Genomic DNA, 20,778 nt, shown 5'->3' on the forward strand with positions numbered 1-20,778 from the left:
ATTACTTTTAAATGCATTTTTTAAATTCCATCAGTTTCTTTGAGAAGAACAGCATTTTAGTTCGCAGCATCTACCTCTGATATTTCTCATAGCTAAGCTTTTAGGAACCCAACAAATAGCTGAACTACTGTACTTTGGAATCACAATAGACTAAATGCAAATAATTGAAATGTTTTCTGGTTGAGTCTCCAAGTGCCACCTGAAAATCATTTGGCTGTTTTAAAGCTATCTGTTAGCAGAGAACTATTATTTAAAATAAACATCAGGCCTTAGAAAGGATTAAAAAGAACAGGTACTTTAGTTAGCTATTTGAAGCATATTCTAGGAAACACAAGAAGAACAGTATGTCTATAGCCTGTAGGTTATCTAAACAAATCTATGCAGGAAAATGTTACTAAGAGCTGTTTCAGAGCCCCAGTGGCCCTTTTCAAATAGAGCACTTCACCTAGACACTGCTTTTTAAAATACATCACAATTATTCCTAACAAGGTTATGCTGACCCTTCTAATGCAAAGGACATAAAATAGGGTCAACTGTTAATTAAATTCATGCTGCTTTGCTAAACAATGTATGTCATTGAACAAGACCTCTAACATTCCACTGCCTTCTCGCACATCAGTGCTCTGGGAAGTGGTGGAAGACAATACTCCTCCTCATGTTCTCTTAGAAGCTCTCCTCTTAAGCAACAAGTGTCTCCTAATGGCAAGTAGAGTTCAAAAATGGACTTTGTGACTTTTAAAACTGCTGCTTAAGTTCAGTCACTCCGTGCATGCTAATTTATCAGACTATATGTATCCATTATTTGACTCAGTAAGCTAAAATCTATACACTTGGAAGTGGGTGCATAAAATAACATACCAAGAGATACAAAATGAGACACAGCATCTGTAAACTCTGTCTCTCCTACTAAAGCAACAATAATGATGCATACTGGGCATCCTAACTACATTTATAAGCAGCTGGAAGCCAGTGATCTGAAAGATAGACTTCTGTTCACTTATGTTCATGTCACTGTCATTTATTTATTTTATTGTTTCATCTGCAATCATACATACATGGAATTAAATGTATGATGTTCCCAGAACATGAGCAATTTTCCAAAAAATTTTGGACTACAGATTTTCTCTGCAATAGCAAAGATTTGGGATGCATTTTCTTTGAGGTAACTAAAATCTCCTATTTAGATTTTAATACTGCAATATGGGAACACTAGTACAATATTCACCCTTCACCAAAAATGCTTACAGCACATGGCAGAACACTGTAGTTAATCTGTTCATAATAATACCAGATGGCCTGTTTTCAAAGTTATTAGAGTAGAATACTTCAGATAATGCTGGATTTAAGTCAATAGCTTGGACTCTGAAGCCGTACGCAACATATTTCATTCTGTAGCCAGTTTGCTTGTTGAGAACACCTGTCTTCTTACAAAGACTTCTGGAAGATCTTTACAAGTTCAAGAGGTGAACTGCTCTTGATATATTCTGAAACAAAAGTCTTTGAAACAGCCAAGATGGTAGCATTTGAAAACACTTCATGCACTGAACTAACCATTTCTACCCGTATTGTGTAGATACAAATATAAACATTTCATGCTATTACTCAATAGTTGGTTTCTCCAGCATACAAAATCCCAGAGCTTTTTTGGGATTTTATGCAATACAACAGATCCATTGACAGCTTAAGGCCTGAACTGCCCCCGTGGTCAATGACATGAAAATCTAAGTGTCTTATTTTACATAGCACAGGACAGAAATACTGTTTCAATCAAATTTACTATCTAAATAAAAACTACTGAAACCATCTAGAGCCCCGATGTGGTGTCAATAGCACATTGTCAAAATGAAGTATTTGTTGAAAGCTGAAATGACACGTTACTTGAAAAGCTTAAGACCTAACAAGATATCAATGGAAATGTTTGTAATTCACATTTGATTTCCTACATCACTTTTCAAAACAAAGAATATTAAATATAGAAGACTGTTATAGCACTGAACTGACTTAAACTGAACAGTCAAGGAAATTCTAAGTTAAGGACATCATTTTATCTTTAAAATCACTGCAATGCAATCCAATGACCTTTGTTTAGAAAAATTACGTTAAGGTCTGCAGAAAAACCTCAACTATGAAATTCCTTGCTTTTGAAGATTTAAGTCAGACTTCATTTATAATCATTTTCAAGCGTGTAAAGGTGAAAGTGAGTATGTGTGAAAAGCACATTCAAAGCATTCCAGCCAGGCCAAGCAAAAAACAGAGGTGTTTTGATAAACTCACACACTTACATACACACGGTGTGAGGGTGAGGCACAAACAGCATCTGTGGTTTTACTTATTTTGTTTGGGTGAAAACAAGAAAGAAGAGCCCAACTACCTCTGAACACTGGGCCAGGCTCAAAATCAAACACTATTTCACTGGGGACAGAATGAAGGAGGGGACTGGGAGTCCGGGATTGGTATTTCCGAAGACAGCGCATCAGCTGGTTCAAAGGGGCTGTTAGAGAGAAAGAGACGGGCAGGCAGAGACAGAAAGACAGACACATAGAAGAAATGAAAGAAGTCATGGGAAATAACTAGGATGCTTTGACTCCTAATCACAGATTGCTTCTGTACTTTGAAGGAAAAAAAAGTCAATTCCCAAGAACACCATTTCAGGACTGGAAATAGCCAATTGTTTTCAGATGCCAAGCAGACAGTTTATGATCAAAAGTTAAAACCAACATGATCGCACAACATTTAAATGTTGGACAAAATGGGCAAAACTCAGGAGAGCCACACCTAATCAACACATACAAAACTAAAACTGGCAACTTGCAATTAGTACCTTGCAGGGCTAAAGGAAATTCCTTTTTTAAAAGTGCCTGTTGCTGGCATTATTAAAGACAGCTCCATCAAACACAGCACATCCTACCAAATACCAAATTTGCATGGGAAAAACAAATACTGAAAGCCTACAGAACAAAACCTTTGATACCAGGAAAGAGAGCACTATGGTAATTCAGACCCATACTTATGGCTGAAGCAAGTTAAAATTAGTAGGAGAAAACTGTGTTACTGATTTGGAATTGACAAAACTGTCATATGCCTAGTCTACTTAGTATTTCCCTATTTTCAATATTTCTGCTTTATTCTTATATTCATAGGAATAAATACAGCATATAAGAAGCCCTCTCCAGGATCTTAACAACCAGTGGGAGAAGCGACTTAAGAGGCCCGTGCACAGTGTGAAGAAAAATAAACCTCCTGGCACTAATTCTGACTTAAATGTGAATTAGGGCAGTGAGTTACTGAAGGAAACAAAAAAAGACCAGGCTTTAGTGTAAGATCCTAATAATCTGCTTCCAAGAGTAGCACAGGCATGCAGTACAGCAAAGCAGCAACTTCAGCAGGGGTAGAGGGGGAGAAGAAGCGGAGTATTTCAAGCTGCTTTAGGATGCAGCAGTTTGTATGGAAGGCCCATCTACCATGATGGTTTTCATTGAAAACTCCTGTTGTTCCCATGGGTGAAAAGGTAACAACAGGCATAAAAATCTTTGGGAAGTTGTAGTGTATCTGTGTGCTGCCATGTGAGTGAATAAGTGTTTATGTGTGTGTGTGTGAGAGAGAGTAAAAAAGTAAAAGTGCAAAGTAATTTCAAAACTAAAAAAACTAGATACTACTTCAAAACTTTTTCTCCTTCCATCTCCCCCACTCCCAGAATGACCAGCAAATGACTCAAATCTTCGTGAAACAAATACTAAGTTCATGGACAAGCAAATGTAAATTCACTTTTGTGTTCTAGTCATATTTTGCACTGTGGCTGTGTTTTATAGACGAAGTAGGGTAACAGGAAGGGACAAAGCAGTTGTGTAATTAAATGTAACACAGTAGTTAGTTTAAATGTTACTTACCTCCCTCTCCTCGTAAACTCTGGTCTCTAATCAAGTCCTATAAAAAAAATAAAATGCTATGTTTAATTTAGGTATTAACATTTACATTCTGTAATCAAAACTGATAAATTTGAGAATTCATAGCGTCATACACTGTCCAAGAAATAAAAGCGGTTTCCTACCCTGACTTACTAATAGCAATGATTCCAAAGAACTACCACACTTCTCAAAATTAAGTTCCTTTAAAACAGCATCTCTCTGCAGTAAAGTGAAATGTACACCATCCAAAAGAGATGCTGACAAGAAAATGTTGATTTAAAAATGCAGTTGGTCAAAACATAGGAAGAAATATTCAGTCAAATGTTCCTGTTAACAGTAGCACAAATGATTTTAATTGTCATATCAGAACTTAGGACATCAATTTTCTGTACTGAGGTACATCAGTCAAATGAATCCTGCTTCCTTTTTTCTTGTACCAACACCTGATTTGCATAGCCAGGCACACTGCTCCTCTCAGAAATTACTAACTGCAGACAACTTTCTTCACTTGCAATCCTCTGTGAACTCTGGGTATCTTTTGCAACATGTCTAGACTAAAAGCAAACTACACTAAGGATTTTATAAACAGGAATAGAAAATTCTAGCAGTTTTCTTCTGTATGCCCATTTTTATAACGAATTTTTTTTTGTTAACTATTACATTTATTCCCTTTTTGTTCCATAATTATATTTGTTCCCTTACACCCCTGTGCTTTGTGAAAAGCACTGGCTATGCCTCAGCTGCACCACTGCCATATACCACATGCAAATGTCCACATAGCTACACTCTTAAAATTAACATTTCAACTTTTCCTCAGCTCACATGCAAAACAGATTTTGTGCCCCAGTGTCCAGGCAGATTTTAAGACTGTTCACCTGACAAATGAGTAATTTCTAGAGAGCAGATTAAGGGTAAAATATGAACTGCGTATGTTAGCAAAATTAGCAAAAGGCAACATCTCAAAAGGTCCTAACTGTCCTTATGTTAATACCAACCATTATTATTAGTTACATTTCACCATCTAGAGATTTCAAAATTGTGGAAAAAACCTTAAGTGTAGCAGTTTCTGAACACTCCAAAGGAATGCTCAGAACAACATGTACTGGGCTCTTAAACTCTTAAGGAACTATCAGAATACATGAACTCAATTTAAGTATTTAGTTTCCCTCAATGCCAAAAATATTACTTGGAATACAAATTCTAAAAAGTCTCTATACTGCATTAGAATGTGTTTAACACAGAATGGTTTGCAAGAGTGGTTACTAGCTACAGCTAACAGCATGAGCCTTGGGACTAATGACAAAAAAACCCCAAAACCAGCAGTTGTTTGGGGCAGAATGTTTCTTTGAAAATGAAAAGGACAGAACTGTCAAAAGGCAGTTCTGCTTTTGGAGAATGGGTTATTTGTGTTCTTACAGCTCTCAACAGCAAAAAAGAATCTATGAGAAAAAGGAATTATCTTTGAAGATTCTCAAAGACCACTGAGGATTATCTTAAAAACAGAGCACTTGAATTTAACAATTAATTTACCACACTGATATTCACAAAGAATACAACAAATCTACTACTCCTGATCTAATTGTTAGTAATACTTACATCAATATTGACTGGCTCGATTGTATTGATGTGGACGTTGGGAGCTGAAGAGGATCGGTCGCGTTGCCCAAATTGATTCCGATGGTCTTCATCTGCTGGTCGGAGGGGCTGTGGGATTGGAATGGATTTTGAAGGAGAAGGACTAGGGAGAATTGGTGGTCTGAGAAACAAAGTCAAGGAAAAAGAGGATTTAGGTCTACAAATGGCTTCAAACACTGCATAGTGGGTGTGGTAAGTCCTTTCAACTACAATAATACATAACAAAAAAACTGATCTAAAGCCCTGAATAAAAACAATTTATAATGAACGGTCTCTACTCCCCTATGATCAATTGCAAGAACTCTGTGGCATCAACTACCTAATCACACGGCTGTGAAGTGCTCTGAGTTATAGAAAACTCTACCATACCAAACCAGTAATAATAAATCATGATCTGAAAAACTCATGCTGCCCAACATGCATTGCAGATAGCAAGATATGCTGCACTTTCCTCACCTCTGAGTCTGTGCAATACACTCATTGTAATGGAAACCAATTGAGAACTAAGAACACTTAATATCTCATATTAATGTTACAGTCATAAAACAAAATGGATGGATGGGGTTATTTTTCAGCAAAGAAAGAGTGAAAATTACATCTGGTCATTCAACCTAATCGATTAATAATAATGTATTACTGATACTAAAAGTAACATGGCCAGTGTATCATTGATAGTAAAAATAAACATATCACCTTTTAACCTCAACCTTTAAGAAACAACTTTGAATAGCACAATGCTTCAAATGTTATTTACAGTGCTACAATGCAATAGGTTTGACTGAAAAAGTGTTCAGAATACACAAAAAAGCTTCCTGAAGAAATGCAAATACTGCCAGTCATAAACGTAGATAAAGTCTTTAATTATGGTATAATGAATTGAATATTCAAAAGACAAAACAACTGAACACTCGGGATTTTGTTTGTAAAAAGGCAGAAAGTCACTTCTTTGGTTATCTTCTTTGCTATTAATTTTGTTAAAGTGCAATAAACTGGCAATTATCTCTTACTCTAGTCAAGGTCAGTAACTGTTAAGCCTAATGATTCAATTTAATGGATATAAAGCAAAAGGCTAATGAAAACATTTGCCACCTTTTTCAAAGAAAACTTTCTGTTAAAATATACATTGTATCTGACAACAAGGTTGTTAAGAGTTGGTTTTTTTTTTTGTAAGTTCCAAAAGAGGAGTGGAGTCCTCCAGCCATTCAATGACTCATGGTCTAATTATCATGCCCACAAAGGCAACGTCCACAGGGAGAAGCTTCAGAAATAAAATCAACAGCAGCATATGGCAGCAGTAGGTCCTGATGCCACCTCCTGTAAGCAATGCCCCCTGGCCTCCTCAAAAACCTTTGGGGAAACTAACATTTTCAACAGGACATCTTGGCATTTTGTCAGAAACAAGTCTGTTTTATAGCCTACTATCCTACCTTTCATTAAAAAATTTATCCAGTTTGGCACTGCTCCCAGAACTCAGTGCTATCTGTATCCTAAGTACCTGTCATCTTTTCCTTCCTGGCCAACAATCCCGCAATTGAAAATGGCAAAACGAAGTGCTTGTGAACTAATTCAAGTAACAGTCTAGTAAATCTTCCAATGAAATTCCTCAATATGTTTGAGAAGTGGGGCAGGAGAGAAAAAGCAGGGGGTTGAACCCTGCTTCACTTCAAAAAAAAAAAAAAAGCAGTTACCTACTGTCACATGACAGAACATATATATCAGGAAGATAATGGGAAGCAATGAACTAAGACTACCAATAGTCAAATCCCTGAGAAAGGGAGGGAAAAGGGCCTTGAAAAACCCAGCAGTTCACAAGTTGTTTATAATTTCAGATTTATTTTTTTAAATGAAGTTGTTGTATATACAATTCAGCTAAAGTTTTTATTCACTGCTACCCAAGTGTCTTCAGGTAAAATATTGTAAATGAGAAGGTTTTGAACTCCTGAATGATTTTGTAAGTAAATCATGTAACTAGAACACATATCAGGGGATGGGACACTGCACAGATCCAAATGCAGGACCTGACTGACATTTAAAGTCACTCTACTTTCATGCTAAGGCAAGCATGTCAAGTGCTGCATAAAAAAAGTATCAGATGTCTAAAACGTGTCTCAACCAGGCCAGTACTGTCACTGGTGGGAGCATTAACTCCTGCTTAAACCTGCTGAGAGTTTTCAGGTAATAAGGAAATTAAGGGAAATATATCACAACATCCATTAGAACATTGCACCAGGACTGTGACACACCATCTGAGCTCTGCCACATGACAAAACCAGAAGCAATCAGATATTCTGTGATCATGAGTAAGCCAAGGGAGAGAAAACCAGATTGAGGCAATATTGTTTCAATTATATCCTCCTTTGAGTCATAAATGGTCATCTGCTACTTCTGTGTTTCTGGTCACAGGTCATCATGTCCAGCATGCTGCTAACACAGATAGCATGCTACATCCCACTGTGTTTGAAAACAACTTGAATTGCTTTTTCTAATCATTAAATTCTTACTCAGGGAACTCCAGATCTTTAGAAAATGACTGCAGGCAAAAAAGAATTATATATATATATTTTTTTTTTTTTTTTTCAGTCTCTAAGCTATTTCTTGGAGGATGACTGGGCTTTAGACAATGAAGAATCCAGAGATGGGAACCTCATAAGCAGTTAGCCATATGCTCCATTATAATTTTATTAATGGGTGTCCTTGAGACACTGTCCTGGGGTCACTTTGGGCACTGAAAAAAGTAGGTTATTTCTGCTAAATGGAATTTTTTTCTTGAAAAAGATAACTAGTGAAGTAGAAGAGACAAGGGGTTTGCTAGCTAAGACAGCCTAACAAGATCACAAGCTCAGAAAATCTTACCACCAGCTTCTGCCTGTGTGGCAAAAGCTGGATCTTGATCTGCATCAAAATCTTGATCTCTCAAAAACACATCACCACAAAGAACGTGTGAATCTTTGTGATTGTAGCTCAGTGATCCTCTGATCTGATCTGTACTGTTCCTACAGTCTTGCTACACAGTAATTACTCAAGAAAAGTAGAAGTGACACTGGAGCTAAAAGGGCCAGATATGATCATCTGGAAAAGGGTGACATTGTTTATTCCAAGCCAGTTCCAAAACCAGCTCTTAGGCTATGGAAGCATAGTGCTAAAAAAACACACTGCAAAAAACAAACCCAAAAAACAACCCTCCCCACCCAAAAACATCCCTGAACAAACCAAACACACACAAAAAAACCCCAAAGAAGCAAAAAAAATAAACAACCCCACCTCCAAAATAACAGTCTGAGGCTTAAGGAACATGCACAGTTTGAATATCAGGATCTGAGTTTATGTTTTTCCTGTGGCCTTTGTGAACATTTGACAGCCACCTTGCTAAAGGAGACCTTCTTGAAGCATATAAATCACTCTCTCCCATCCTCCTAGATTTGGGTATTCTTTTAACAAATGATTCTTGGTTTCTGAAGCAACAAGCTGCTAGTTGTCAAATCTCAATCTATTATGTTATAACCTTTCCTGGCAGTATGACAGAACATGCTTTTACCTTGGACCATATGCTTCAGATTACACATTGTTCCCTCCCTTTTTATCAGGCAAAACAGAAAGATGCTTTATCAAGAAACAAAAATAACTGATAAGATGTAAAATTTTTATACCCTTTACCAAGCACAGCAAGTGCCCACGTGTCTACAGATTTACTATTCCACAAAACTGGGTCCACAAGAAAAAAAAAGATAACTCAGAAAAATGTCTGCACCTGTTATGCTCTACATAGACACACAGTTTTATAAAATCATATACAGGGTGTCCATTGGATTTTAGAACTTGCAATGATGTAAATTAGTTCACTTTACAAATGCAAAAGAAAATTTTAATACAGATTTTCCTTCATGTCCTTTACTCACCAGTGTGATGTTTCATAAGTGTTTAAGAGCTGGTCTACGCAGGAAAGATTTTTCTTGAAATTCTGCTTATGATAGGTGTATTTGGATTTCAAGTTTTTGTTAACTGATTTTTATTTTGCTGTAGTTGAGCAAATGCTTGAACTGAAAATTCATATTCACCTAGTTTCAATTATAAGGTGTGCACCAATTCCTTTTTAAAATGACAGCATCTCTCCTGGACTGAAATTTTCTTTCTCCTCCTCACACCCTGAACAAATCCATCTCAGTTTAGTCACTGGGCTCAGTGTTGCACACACTATTTATCTGTAAGGCCGCACACTCATATCCAAACCAAACCTACTGCAAGCTAAAATGTGTATCAAGGCTTTCTTTTGAAAATTTTTTATTGTTTACATCAGAGTGCTAACACCAGACTGGATTTGGTTGCTGTTACTGCTGTTAAAGTAGAACACAGTACACTTCCAGTTCCAAGCAGTTTCCAAAGACTGCTAAGGGTCTGGGATACAATGGTATTTCAGCTATAGTAGCAAGCAGGTAAATTTAAATTGTGAAGGCCAAATAGGTTCTGATTTAATTATTGTGGTACTCCATAGACATCGCCAGAAAACAGTAATTTTTTTTCTTTCCCTACCCCTGGAAGGATAGCCTGGAAATACTCAATAATGTGAAATCAAATGCCAATTTGGAGAAAAGGACAGCCGTACCAGTTTGTAACTAAAAGCTAAAAAACTTTCCTGCAGTACCCTGTGAAGTCAGCCTAGAAGCACCAAGGGACAGATCTGTGACAACGTCCCACACAAATTAGCTCAGTTTTTTACACCCTAAGTTGTTTCCACCCATGTTGGCTTGTAGGTGAAAAACAACTGCCAGGATTATCACAATGGTGTGCACTCATTCATAATGGCTTTTGGGCCTAGATCAAAGCTGATGAGCCTGAAATTCCCCAAAGCTTCATATACCAGGGGTTATCAAGAGAACCACGCTGTTGCTGTTAGTCCTCCAAACCAGGTCCAGTTCACTAGCAGGTTTTTCCAAATAAAGTTCTAGAGAGTAAGAGATTTCCCTCACCTGTTGTATGGACTGACAGTTTTCTAATTCTGATACCAAACCTTTCCCACAAAGCAAGAATGCATATCAACTCAGCTTGGATATTGTAGGAACATTGGGAACATGTACATGGAGAAACCTGGAAAAGGTCTGGTGCCAGAACTTTCAGGGAAAAAGTTCATTGTTTTATGAATTAAAACACAAAGCTTGCGCTCACACACCACAGGATCTAAACTGAATTGTAGCATGAAATGTATTATTGTAACACTCTGTATGTCTGTAGCTATGCTTCCTTGGCTTTTCAGAAGTTTTTCTAGACACTCAAGTATCTTCGGCTGAAGCAGAATGATCAGTGAACATTTGGAAGACAGAAAGGAAAGCAGAGGTGTTTAATCACAAGCTGGAGCGTGCTCAAAGGCAAGGACTGGCAAGCTTCCAAGAACGGTGCACCAGACATTCCCCTTTTCTTCCTCCAACTTAGAAGACGAAGCATATTGGGAAACGTTGTTTTTCAGAGAGACAAGATGTTGCCAACTTGCTTATTTCTCTATTTTTCATGTATCTGAGACTGAGGGAACTGGGTGCACAGGAATTCTGTGCTCATATTTTACGAGCCAAGATGGAGAAGAAACTTCATGACAGTGCAATGAACGAAACAAATACAATGTATGATATACAGTTTCCTTACTTCAATTTTATTACAAATGGCTCTTAGCAGGGAGACCTACGCTTTTCTTTCCAGTTAACTGCAGATTGTAAATAAAATGGTGGTTTTGGCACAACAGGATAGTGCAAATGGAAAGAACTAAAATGGGACACAAAACATAATGTGAAGGCTGGACACAATTTTGATAGGGGTTCAGAAATGTGAAATGGGACCGTATGTGCTCCCTCATCTAGGGGTGGAAAACCTGGAGGGATTGCCTATGGCTCACAGTTGGAAGAATAAAAGGCTACAGGCCTGGATTGCTTTAGGACGTTACACATGAGCAAAGTGAAACAGTCCTCCAGTATGTTTAACAACTTCTGCATCACATCCAATGATCTTTTCCTTGTCCCTTTCTCTTTCAAACTTTTCCATTTTCTCCCTTGACAGTGTCTCAGCATGTCACACACGCCTTTGCTCTCAAACTTGTCTTGCAACACAAACTTCCTTCTTTTGGGCACTTTGCTTGCCGCTGGGATCCCTTCACAAGGCTAGAGTTGAAGAAGTGTGTTTGCCTTCTCTTTCCTCAGGTTTACCAAACGATTAGTAACATCCCTTCCTCTGTGAGCTGTTCCATGCAAGATGCTAGGAGAACAGAGAAATCAAAGGAACAATTATTAATCTAGGAAGTGTTATTAAAGTGCGAGTTCCTTATATTTTCCATCTCATTGTTCAGCTCTCAAATTTCAATCCCATATTTGAGCTGCTGTCCCATATTGCAGCAGTCCTCTTGAACAAAACTACAGGTGAGTGTATGTTTTTATAAAAAAGTCCATATTTTAAAATTCAGCTAGATGAATATTTCCACTAGCTAGATTAATATTTTAAAATATTCCATATTTTAAATTACGTTTTTAAAAAGGTGAGAAGTATTATTAAAGAAAGGCAAGAAACTGGAAAAAGGTATGGACAGAGCAATATGCTCATCCAGTAACATCTGAGCTACTTCTTGAAAGGAAATATTACATACACTGATGCTAGGGAACACTGTATGACTAACATGAATATTACATATGAACACCACCTGATAACCATAAACCATTTTCAAAATGGACAGAATTTTGCAGGCATGATGTATACCTTTTTTTTTTAACAAAAAAGTGCACAACAAAGCAAAAATGCAGAAAGGAGAAAGCTAAAAACCTTTTACATCTTCTGTAATTACAAACATTTTAGATGCAACACTTGAGAAAAGCTCCTAAAGAGCAACTAGCAAGTATATTTAAATGCTAACATTTATGTATGTGAAGTTAAAGATCTCAAGGCATTAACCAACTCTGGTCTCAAGTTTTTTCTTTCTGTTTTCATTTCACAAAACTAAGACTGCCTGAAGCAGTGCCTGTATCAAGATAACCCATATTGCTGTACCCTCACCAGCTGGTAAGAATGGACCAACGTGTGGCAAAGGCAATTGAAAAGCAGGAAGATTTGGAATATTAGGATTAGGGCTATATAGTACCTTTGACATCCACTAGTGTTTAACACAATTGGTATAAACAAGTTTCTTCATGACGCAATAGTTTTAGCCCAGTTACAATTTTGGCTGTACCATGACAAATACTTGACAGGCAACCTTGCCCACATTCTGCTGTACTAATATCCATGGGATCTAAAGCCAACATTCACTACCTGGAAGAAGTACTTTTGGACTCACTTGAATCTGCACAAAACAGTACAAGTAAGAACATAATCTCTGTACTTACCAAGTGGGGTTTCCTCTTCAGGACTGTCAATCTATTTTCCTGGGAGGCATTTTAATTGGTCTTCCATAAAGTAGTCTTGGCTGTCCAGAGAATTTATCTTCTAGTTAAGAGTCCAGAGGTGCCTGTGTAACTTCCAGTGAGTTTCTGCTTTAGTTCAGGCACAATTTTCACTAATCCAAGAGAGCCTCTCTGCCACATTCAGCTCAATGCCACACTGCACACGTCCTGGGAATGGTTTTCTGAAGGCTTCTTTATTTGGTGTTCTTAATAAATATGCACCAGATTTCTTGAATGTGATATATATCCCTGAGTTACTCTTCCCTGGACCATTGTTTAACTAATGGTGGATGGTCTCTTCGATCTCTTTGCTACTGAGACCCTAATTTAAATACGGTCTCTAATCTCTTCATGGAGAACGGGTCCAGAATCTTTTTTGGAAATACAGGGGGATGGTCAGTTTTAGAGGCCTACTTTTACAAAACCTGGAGCTGCAGCAAACAGATGCTATTGGTATACCCCAACGTGAACAGGAAGAAGACAGCTGATCTGGAGGATACTAAAGCAATGTATGTGGAAAAGCTACTAAAGCAGTATTATGAACCTGGAACTGGTGCCTGTTCACATCAGCCTTACAGTAATGTGGTTTATTCTGAAACTGAGGTATGTCACTTCAAAGCAGAAAAAATATAATTTGATAACCATCTAAAAGAATTTGTGAGGATATTATTTTGGTTTACATTAATTTTAAGTATAAAATCTTTCCAGTTTAGACCAGGTCTAAGCTATCATGTAGAAAAAAATCAGTTTAACAGGTAATGGCCCAGTTCTACAGACAGTTGCACGCACATTTAACTTAGGCTCATTACTAATTTAAGGAATTTGTGTGAATGAAAATATTCACTTCTTTTAAGTTAAGCATAGGTGGATATATTTGTATGAGAAGCCAGATCACAACAATACAGAGCTGCTAAGCAGTATTTTGAGTGTTTCTTAGCATAGTACTGAAATGTTATGTCATTAAACAGCAGGAATAAGTTCATACCCAACGGAATCTGAGGGGGGCACTGAGGGGTATGATCCAGATGCTGGGGTGGTCTCTCCTAAGGAGGCCTCCTCCGGTGGTATGGGATGGTGTTCAAAGAACTTGGAGACAAACAGCAAACTGTGAGGCAAGAACAAAACAAAAACAACCTAACTTGTGCAAAACCCGGAAGTTTCACAACATAATACTCAAAAACTACAAAAAAGACCCCAAACCCCAAAAACCTTATTGATTAAATTCTAAATTTAAAGATTACACAAACACATTAAATGTGTTAGACTTGCTAAAAGTATTTTTGTGGAAATTAATTTTTTAATATTTTAGCTGTAATTGTAAACATCTGGTTCTTCATGAATGCACAACTTACATCTATTAGTAGATAAACTTACACCCTGAGAACAAACTCCAGAGATGTCAATGGGAACAATTACTAATACCAAAATAAACTGAAATTAAATTCATTCTTGGGAAAAAAAATAGCATTTTAAATTATTCTTTGTACAAAGAATCTATTTAAAAGACTTAATAGCCTCTGCTGAAACTAATCTAATAGAACTGAGCCAGTTTACACCGGATCCTAAATCTACATCAAAGACTTATACCAATAGATCAGTAACTCAGTCCAAAAACACTGGACTGTTTGGGTCATTCTCTTTTATGTTTCTTACCTAGGCATTAATTTTGCTGGCAGATTTATTTTCAATTACTACAAAACCAACTGCAATTTCACTATAATCAACTAGTGTCTCAACATTTTTTCAGCTTGAAGAGAATAAACCCACAGCTAAATTTTAAACAGGGATCTAGTGATCACACAATAAAGAACCAGTTTTGATTAATAATAACAACTGTGAACAATGAGTAGTCTGTCTGATACAGTCAAGTGCTCAGCAACCCTATTCATGCTTCAAAAAAAGCACTTCATAGACCAGCAAAGGAATATGAACTGGTTGTCTGAGCTAGCACAGAAAGAGTATGAATTAAGCAGTCTCACAAGAACAGTGGAACTCCTATTTTTATTTTTTTTTTTTGCAGGCACCTCCTCTGACTTCCTGAATTACAGATTTAACACAAGAGATCACTGACAGCTGTACACTTATTAAAAGGCTCAACTTGAAAATCAATTGTGATTACTTACTCAAGTTGGTCATAATTAACACACATCAGTGGCACTTCTGTACTACAGCGCTGGTGAAATTTGTAGCCACAAGTCTGGCAGCGGAATCCCTGGAAAAGCAGCTTTCGACAGAAGTCGCAGAACGCTAACGTGAAGAATGTTTTTCGTACCTACATTGTTCAAAAATAGTCACAATTACCTAGAGTCCTTCTGTAAGACCAAGATAGGCTATTTGCTTTTACCTCTCTCAAGTGTACTTACAAGCCTCTTCTGTGATGCTGGAGCTACGGTTTTATGTATCTAACAGATTTACATGAAAGATTGTTTCCTTTTTGAAACAATTTTCATGCATTATAACTTTCTTTCAACTCTTTCTTGGAATTAATGCTTAAGAATAAGAGCAAAAAACCTGAAGCCAAACTTCACTATTATCATGCTAGACACAAACACTGAGAATTTATTTGGATACAACCTATAAAAACAAAAGCTGCTGAAGTATTATTTCATATTCTAACTTTTCCAGAAGCCAAAGAATATTTCTAATACTCACAGGACTGGAAATACACACTGGCATACATATATATATATACATATATATACACATACATACATATATATATAGAGAGAGAGATAGGGTTTAATGTATGGTTACACACATATAGTTGTAGTTTTGACTACTGAAACTCAAGAAACATTCAGAATCACAGAAGGGTGATCATGCATTCTCCCCAAATTATAGGGAGGAAATGATTTAGTTAATTTTCAAACTTAACAATACTTAGTGTAAAAACACATTCTTAGTTCTATTATTATATGTAATAATCAGAATTTCAAAGGGATATAAAAAAATACTAAGCCTACTAGAGTTCACTTAAGTAGCCATAACCCAAACAGCTTGTTTGAGCTAAATAGGTTGAATCAGGTTGCAGATAGAATTTGGCTGTTCAAAGCTGTAATAGAAGATCTTTCTTCCCAATGTGACAAACATTGTATCCAGGATTTTGTATGTAGCTGGAAACATTTAGACAGATTCTGTTTAGCAGCTTCCATTTACTTGGTGCCTTATCAGGTCAAAACATATTTGTGCACTGCATCATTGATGATGTCAGCACTGCTCTGGGAATAGTTAGTTCATTAGTTAATTGCTGCTGCAGAGCCAGCAGGGAGGCCCAGAATACATTTTATAGATACAGCAATACAAAAATAGTAGATTATTATTATTGCAGCTCTGCAATGCAGTGCTGGTATAAACCCCCTACATTTATAGATTTTAGAGGGTGTATTCCAACAAAACATGAAAGTTTTAAGGGTGATCAAGTACTCTAGCATCACTTATTTCAAATACAATTCTATCTAATTCACTTAAGCTACTGTGATTAAAAACTTCTTTTGCAACTCCCACCACATCCCACAGATGCAAAATATTCCAAGCTGGTAATTTGAATTTGAAAGTACGAAGTTGATGTAACCCCACTCAACATTTCACAAAACCCAGTACATACGAAATTGTGTGTCGTGAGCGGCACATTCTCCAAAACTTCCACATGCAACTCCTCTCCCGTGAGCCAGGAAATGTCTGTGTCCCAGCCAATTGGCTTCTTCTCTCTAAAGTGCAAATAAGCCTCTCATTAGCATCAGCACACAAGCCCTTGCATGTCTCTTGCCAAAGTTGTAAGATCAGCTAAAAAGTTACACTGTGGGGGGTTATTTCCTAGTCTAATTGCAGGAAACTTTAGAATCAAGACCTTCGGCTCAGTACATAGCAAACAAAGCACACCTTCCCTGGACAAACTGCAGGAAGGAAATGCACTTTTTCAACCAGCTCCAGTAGTGGCCAATTCCTTATTTCCTACATGGCAGATGGCTTTTTGATTAAATAAAGTGTTTATTAAGGTACCTGGTGTATAAGAGTTCCACAGAGATGGCTAATTGTGGACATGAAGATAATATGGAGATTTTTAGGGCTGAAACTTTTATTTTTGCTCCCAAGGGAACTTTGTGTTTAGTTAAGAACGCATTATAGATAAATGAAACAAAACCAAGAAGTAAAGACCACCTATTTAATACTTGTTTGGTTAGCATGAGTTTGATTAACGAGTGTTTTGCCATAATCTCATATTACTTAATATTATGCCTGAGCCTTTTCCTAGACATTCTTCTCAATATGTCTGTGATGTGAAAATTGTTTAGTGCAAAGTACCATAAAATTCTAAAATTTGTAAACAACAACTGAATAGAACTGGTGATCCTGGGTAGCTCCAATAAGAGATTCTAAGAGCAAAAAAGCATCCCCCACAAATCATACCCATCTTGTATTCTGTAAACAGCACAGCATTCTGGAATAAGACCTCTCATCATCAACGCTTTTTTTAGGCTGTCTCGGACTGTCACTCCACATCTTGCTGGAACCTAGAGGTAAAATACAAAAGAAATGAGTTAAAACAATTCCCAATTTATCCCCCCCAAACTGATGCAAACATTTTCACCCTCACGTGCTAAAGCCCACACTTCAGGATGCTTTACAGAATTGTAGGTCAGAGTTTCCCAAAGCTGTTTTTGTCCTGAGGAAAATTTTATTGCTGAATAGTACATGAGGAAAAGGGCTCAGCTAGAAGAGACAACAAGCCCTACACTTCTATTAACATTTGGAACACAATCTTCACTCAACTCCAAAAGTGAATTTCCAACTTTCTCAACTGGAAGAAACTGGAGACATAGCACACAGAGAGCTAATAATTACATACAGCTTTAATTTTACAGGCTGGTCTGAACATAAGTGGGGAAACATGCCAAGTGAAATAAAATGAAGGAACTAACTTGGACTGCACTCAAAAAACCATTACCATAAAATGTAAATATTTTATTTTCTATTTCTAAAACAGAAGATAAGCATGCAAACAAGTGAAACAAAACAGTCATCTGAGTCAGGCAGGCCATCACCTCTCACTTTAACCTATATTTGTAACTCTACAGATGTATCTTACACGAACAACATTGCTCTCTTCTGTTTCCTAGCTTGCAAAGTTTAGATAACTAACAGGATAGGAAGAATGGAGGAGCACATTAAAACTAGCCAAATCAAGAACTGCGAACTATGTAAAGGTATTTTCCTCACCTCTATTCTAATTGTGGGCATATCTTACGCAACTAGGTATACCTGTGATTTAACAGTGTACAGTGTCAAGCCATAAAAAATAAGAATACATGATCTGGTGATTAAGTATAGTTAAGGTATTGAGTATTATCTACTAACTATTTTTAGAACCCGGTAATGAAAATTTGTAAGGCTTCAGGCACTGTACACACTGGGATCTCTCCTATAATCATGGACAATACCTCGAATACAAATCAGAAGGAAAAAATAGAAACTTAACAAACCTGACAAGTGTGTCTGAACACCTGAAACTCAAATCAAGCTTGCAAGTGGCTTAAGCCAGAGCACTCAGTAGCCAAAAGCAGTCTTTTAATCAGCTTCAACTGGCTTTGGATGGAAGCCTAGTTTTTGTTCCCTGTATTTAAATTTCCATGGGTATTTAGGGGCTCTATGTCCTACTTAAGCATGACAGTGCAAAGTAGCAGCCTGTTTTCAAGTAGCTTTGTGAACATCACTTGAGGTTACACTATATATTGCATTTCTAGAGCTCAAATATATGCACGTTCAGAAGACAAAAATTAAAGGAATATTTTGGTTCACCATCTTCCATAAACATGAGAGTGCCTCTTTACAAGGCATTTGTGCATTTCATCTGGTCAACACAAACATTTTAAAAGAAGATAATTCGTTGTAAAAAACATCCTATAGCATACTACTTTACAATCTTGATATTCAGCCTTAGGTGACTTTGGTTTACATATTGCATTATTCTTTAATGCATCTTTTTATTTAAACTTACTCCTTAGTAAGGAACTCCTCTCCTTTCTCCAAGGATAGAGGGTGTGACTCATTCTTTCATACAAATGTAAAGTGTGAATTATGATTGTTGTATTGGTACAGCAAAACATGTATTAAAGATTTATCTTGATCTGCAAAGGTGATTAGAAATTATAAGTGAAGTTGCATTATAAATTCTGTAATTATCTTATAAATTGCATAGTATTGATTCTTCTTGTACAACTCATGTGCCACTCTAACAACAAATTCTGTGCTATACTAATCATAATATCTTGTTAAGAAAATAACTCTTTAATTGTCCCTATGATTTAGTACCATCATCATTCTGCCAAAGATCCCTAAAAGAACCACTCTGTCCCCTCAGTGTCCTTCTCTGTGCCTCCAACATGTATATTTACAAATAGAGAGTAAATATTTTCAAGAATCTGACTATAATCTGAGGATTTCAGGTGTGCTCCAACCTCCCACACACATTAGATCCAATCATGAGCCATTTCAATGGAGGAAGCAAGTGTTCTTTGGCTCAAGGCTGCTTTTCCTAGAAGTGTAGCTCCCACTGGATTGAGGTTGACACAGACAACTCATGTAATGAGTGACAACTCAACAGACAATTCATGTCTACCTTTCCAGCAACCATATCACCACTGATATCCACAGCAGCAGAAGAAACTGAAATACTGCAAAGGTGGCAGACAGATGATGGGAACGAAAAGGGAAATGAAAAGAGTCAGGACAGAGGTTGGGCATGAAGGAGAAATGGGAGGAGAGGGTCAGGACAAACTTCGAGAACTGAACATGCAGGGAAAGCACGTGTACACTGGGAGAGGGAATTGTCATCAGCAGGTTGGTGTGAATCAAATAAGCAAGACAGCTGGAGGACAGCCTGAAGAGCTGAGGCTGCAGGCAGGAAAAAAAGATGTGATGAACCACCTTGCAGGGAGAACTATTTGCCAACACCTGGGGAAGTACTGGAACTATGTCCTGAAAAGGAAACTTTCAAGCTGTGACTGGGAGAAAAGGCGGTGTGTTTTGAACAAGGAATATCAGAGGGAAGGAAGTGCCTAAGAGCAGCAATAGAACCCAGCACAGAGTAAAAAGGGGTTCTAGCTTAGGCAGAAAATTCTAATGGAGTTAAGTATTAAAAGAAACAAGGTTAGTAAAATCTTAACTTGTGTGAGGGAGTGGAACACAACAAGGAGGAAAAGTCAAGAAGTAGGAAGATGACTAATATTAGAGATAAGCAGTCCTGTGGTCACTGGAAAACAATTTCTTCTTTCAGCACTGATCCTCCATAAATGATGACAACATCCTCCAGTAACTCATGAAGCAAAGAAATGGATCAGGAACCTCAAAGTTCCAATACTATTAATTAATTACTCTGGTGTAGTTTACTTTTCCGTTTAAGTTTGTCAAAAGTAAGATTCATGAAGTTACAGGGTTTCTTTTAAGAGATCAATAAAGTTGGAAATGCAAACTCTTAAAATTTGAGAAGTATGAGAATGCAGGTTACCTAAAGCAACACAAGTGCAATAGGACTATGAAAAACATGCATTCAAAATCCTGCTCACTTATCCTTTCCTATTCATCAGTATTATTATCTCAAGTCCCCTTAATTAAAATCCAAGCCATATTTATGCAACTTGCAATTAGAAACACGGGTAGAACATTTGTTCTCTTCACTGCCGTTTGCATTAAGTTCCAGCTAAAACCCAAAGAACTGTTTTTATTACTTTCAAAAACCATCATGATCCTGAATCAGCATCGCATTTAGAACATTCTCTTACAGAACTCCTGAGCACAGAAACATAAGGCCAAATTAAAAGAACTTAGTGCTA

The 20,778-nt window shown here is 37.1% G+C and overlaps 1 protein-coding gene across 4 annotated transcripts in view; it reads right to left on the bottom strand.

Moving 5' to 3' along the window:
• Nucleotides 1-20,778, bottom strand: part of BRAF (B-Raf proto-oncogene, serine/threonine kinase) — a 65,955-nt gene that overhangs the window by 22,990 nt on the left and 22,187 nt on the right. For 3 of the 4 annotated variants that reach the window (XM_033514815.1, XM_033514816.1, XM_015628184.2), the window contains exons 3-8: nucleotides 17,357-17,460; nucleotides 16,554-16,656; nucleotides 15,073-15,221; nucleotides 13,935-14,054; nucleotides 5,502-5,661; nucleotides 3,888-3,924 (exon numbers count right to left, since the gene is read on the bottom strand). In XM_033514815.1, the coding sequence (XP_033370706.1) occupies nucleotides 3,888-3,924; nucleotides 5,502-5,661; nucleotides 13,935-14,054; nucleotides 15,073-15,221; nucleotides 16,554-16,656; nucleotides 17,357-17,460 (673 nt within the window). Of the gene's footprint in view, nucleotides 1-2,371; nucleotides 2,492-3,887; nucleotides 3,925-5,501; nucleotides 5,662-13,934; nucleotides 14,055-15,072; nucleotides 15,222-16,553; nucleotides 16,657-17,356; nucleotides 17,461-20,778 lie in introns of all 4 variants that reach the window. The other variant, XM_033514817.1, reaches the window with a different exon arrangement.

This window comes from Parus major, chromosome 1A, assembly GCF_001522545.3.
Source record: "Parus major isolate Abel chromosome 1A, Parus_major1.1, whole genome shotgun sequence".
NCBI lineage: Eukaryota > Metazoa > Chordata > Aves > Passeriformes > Paridae > Parus > Parus major.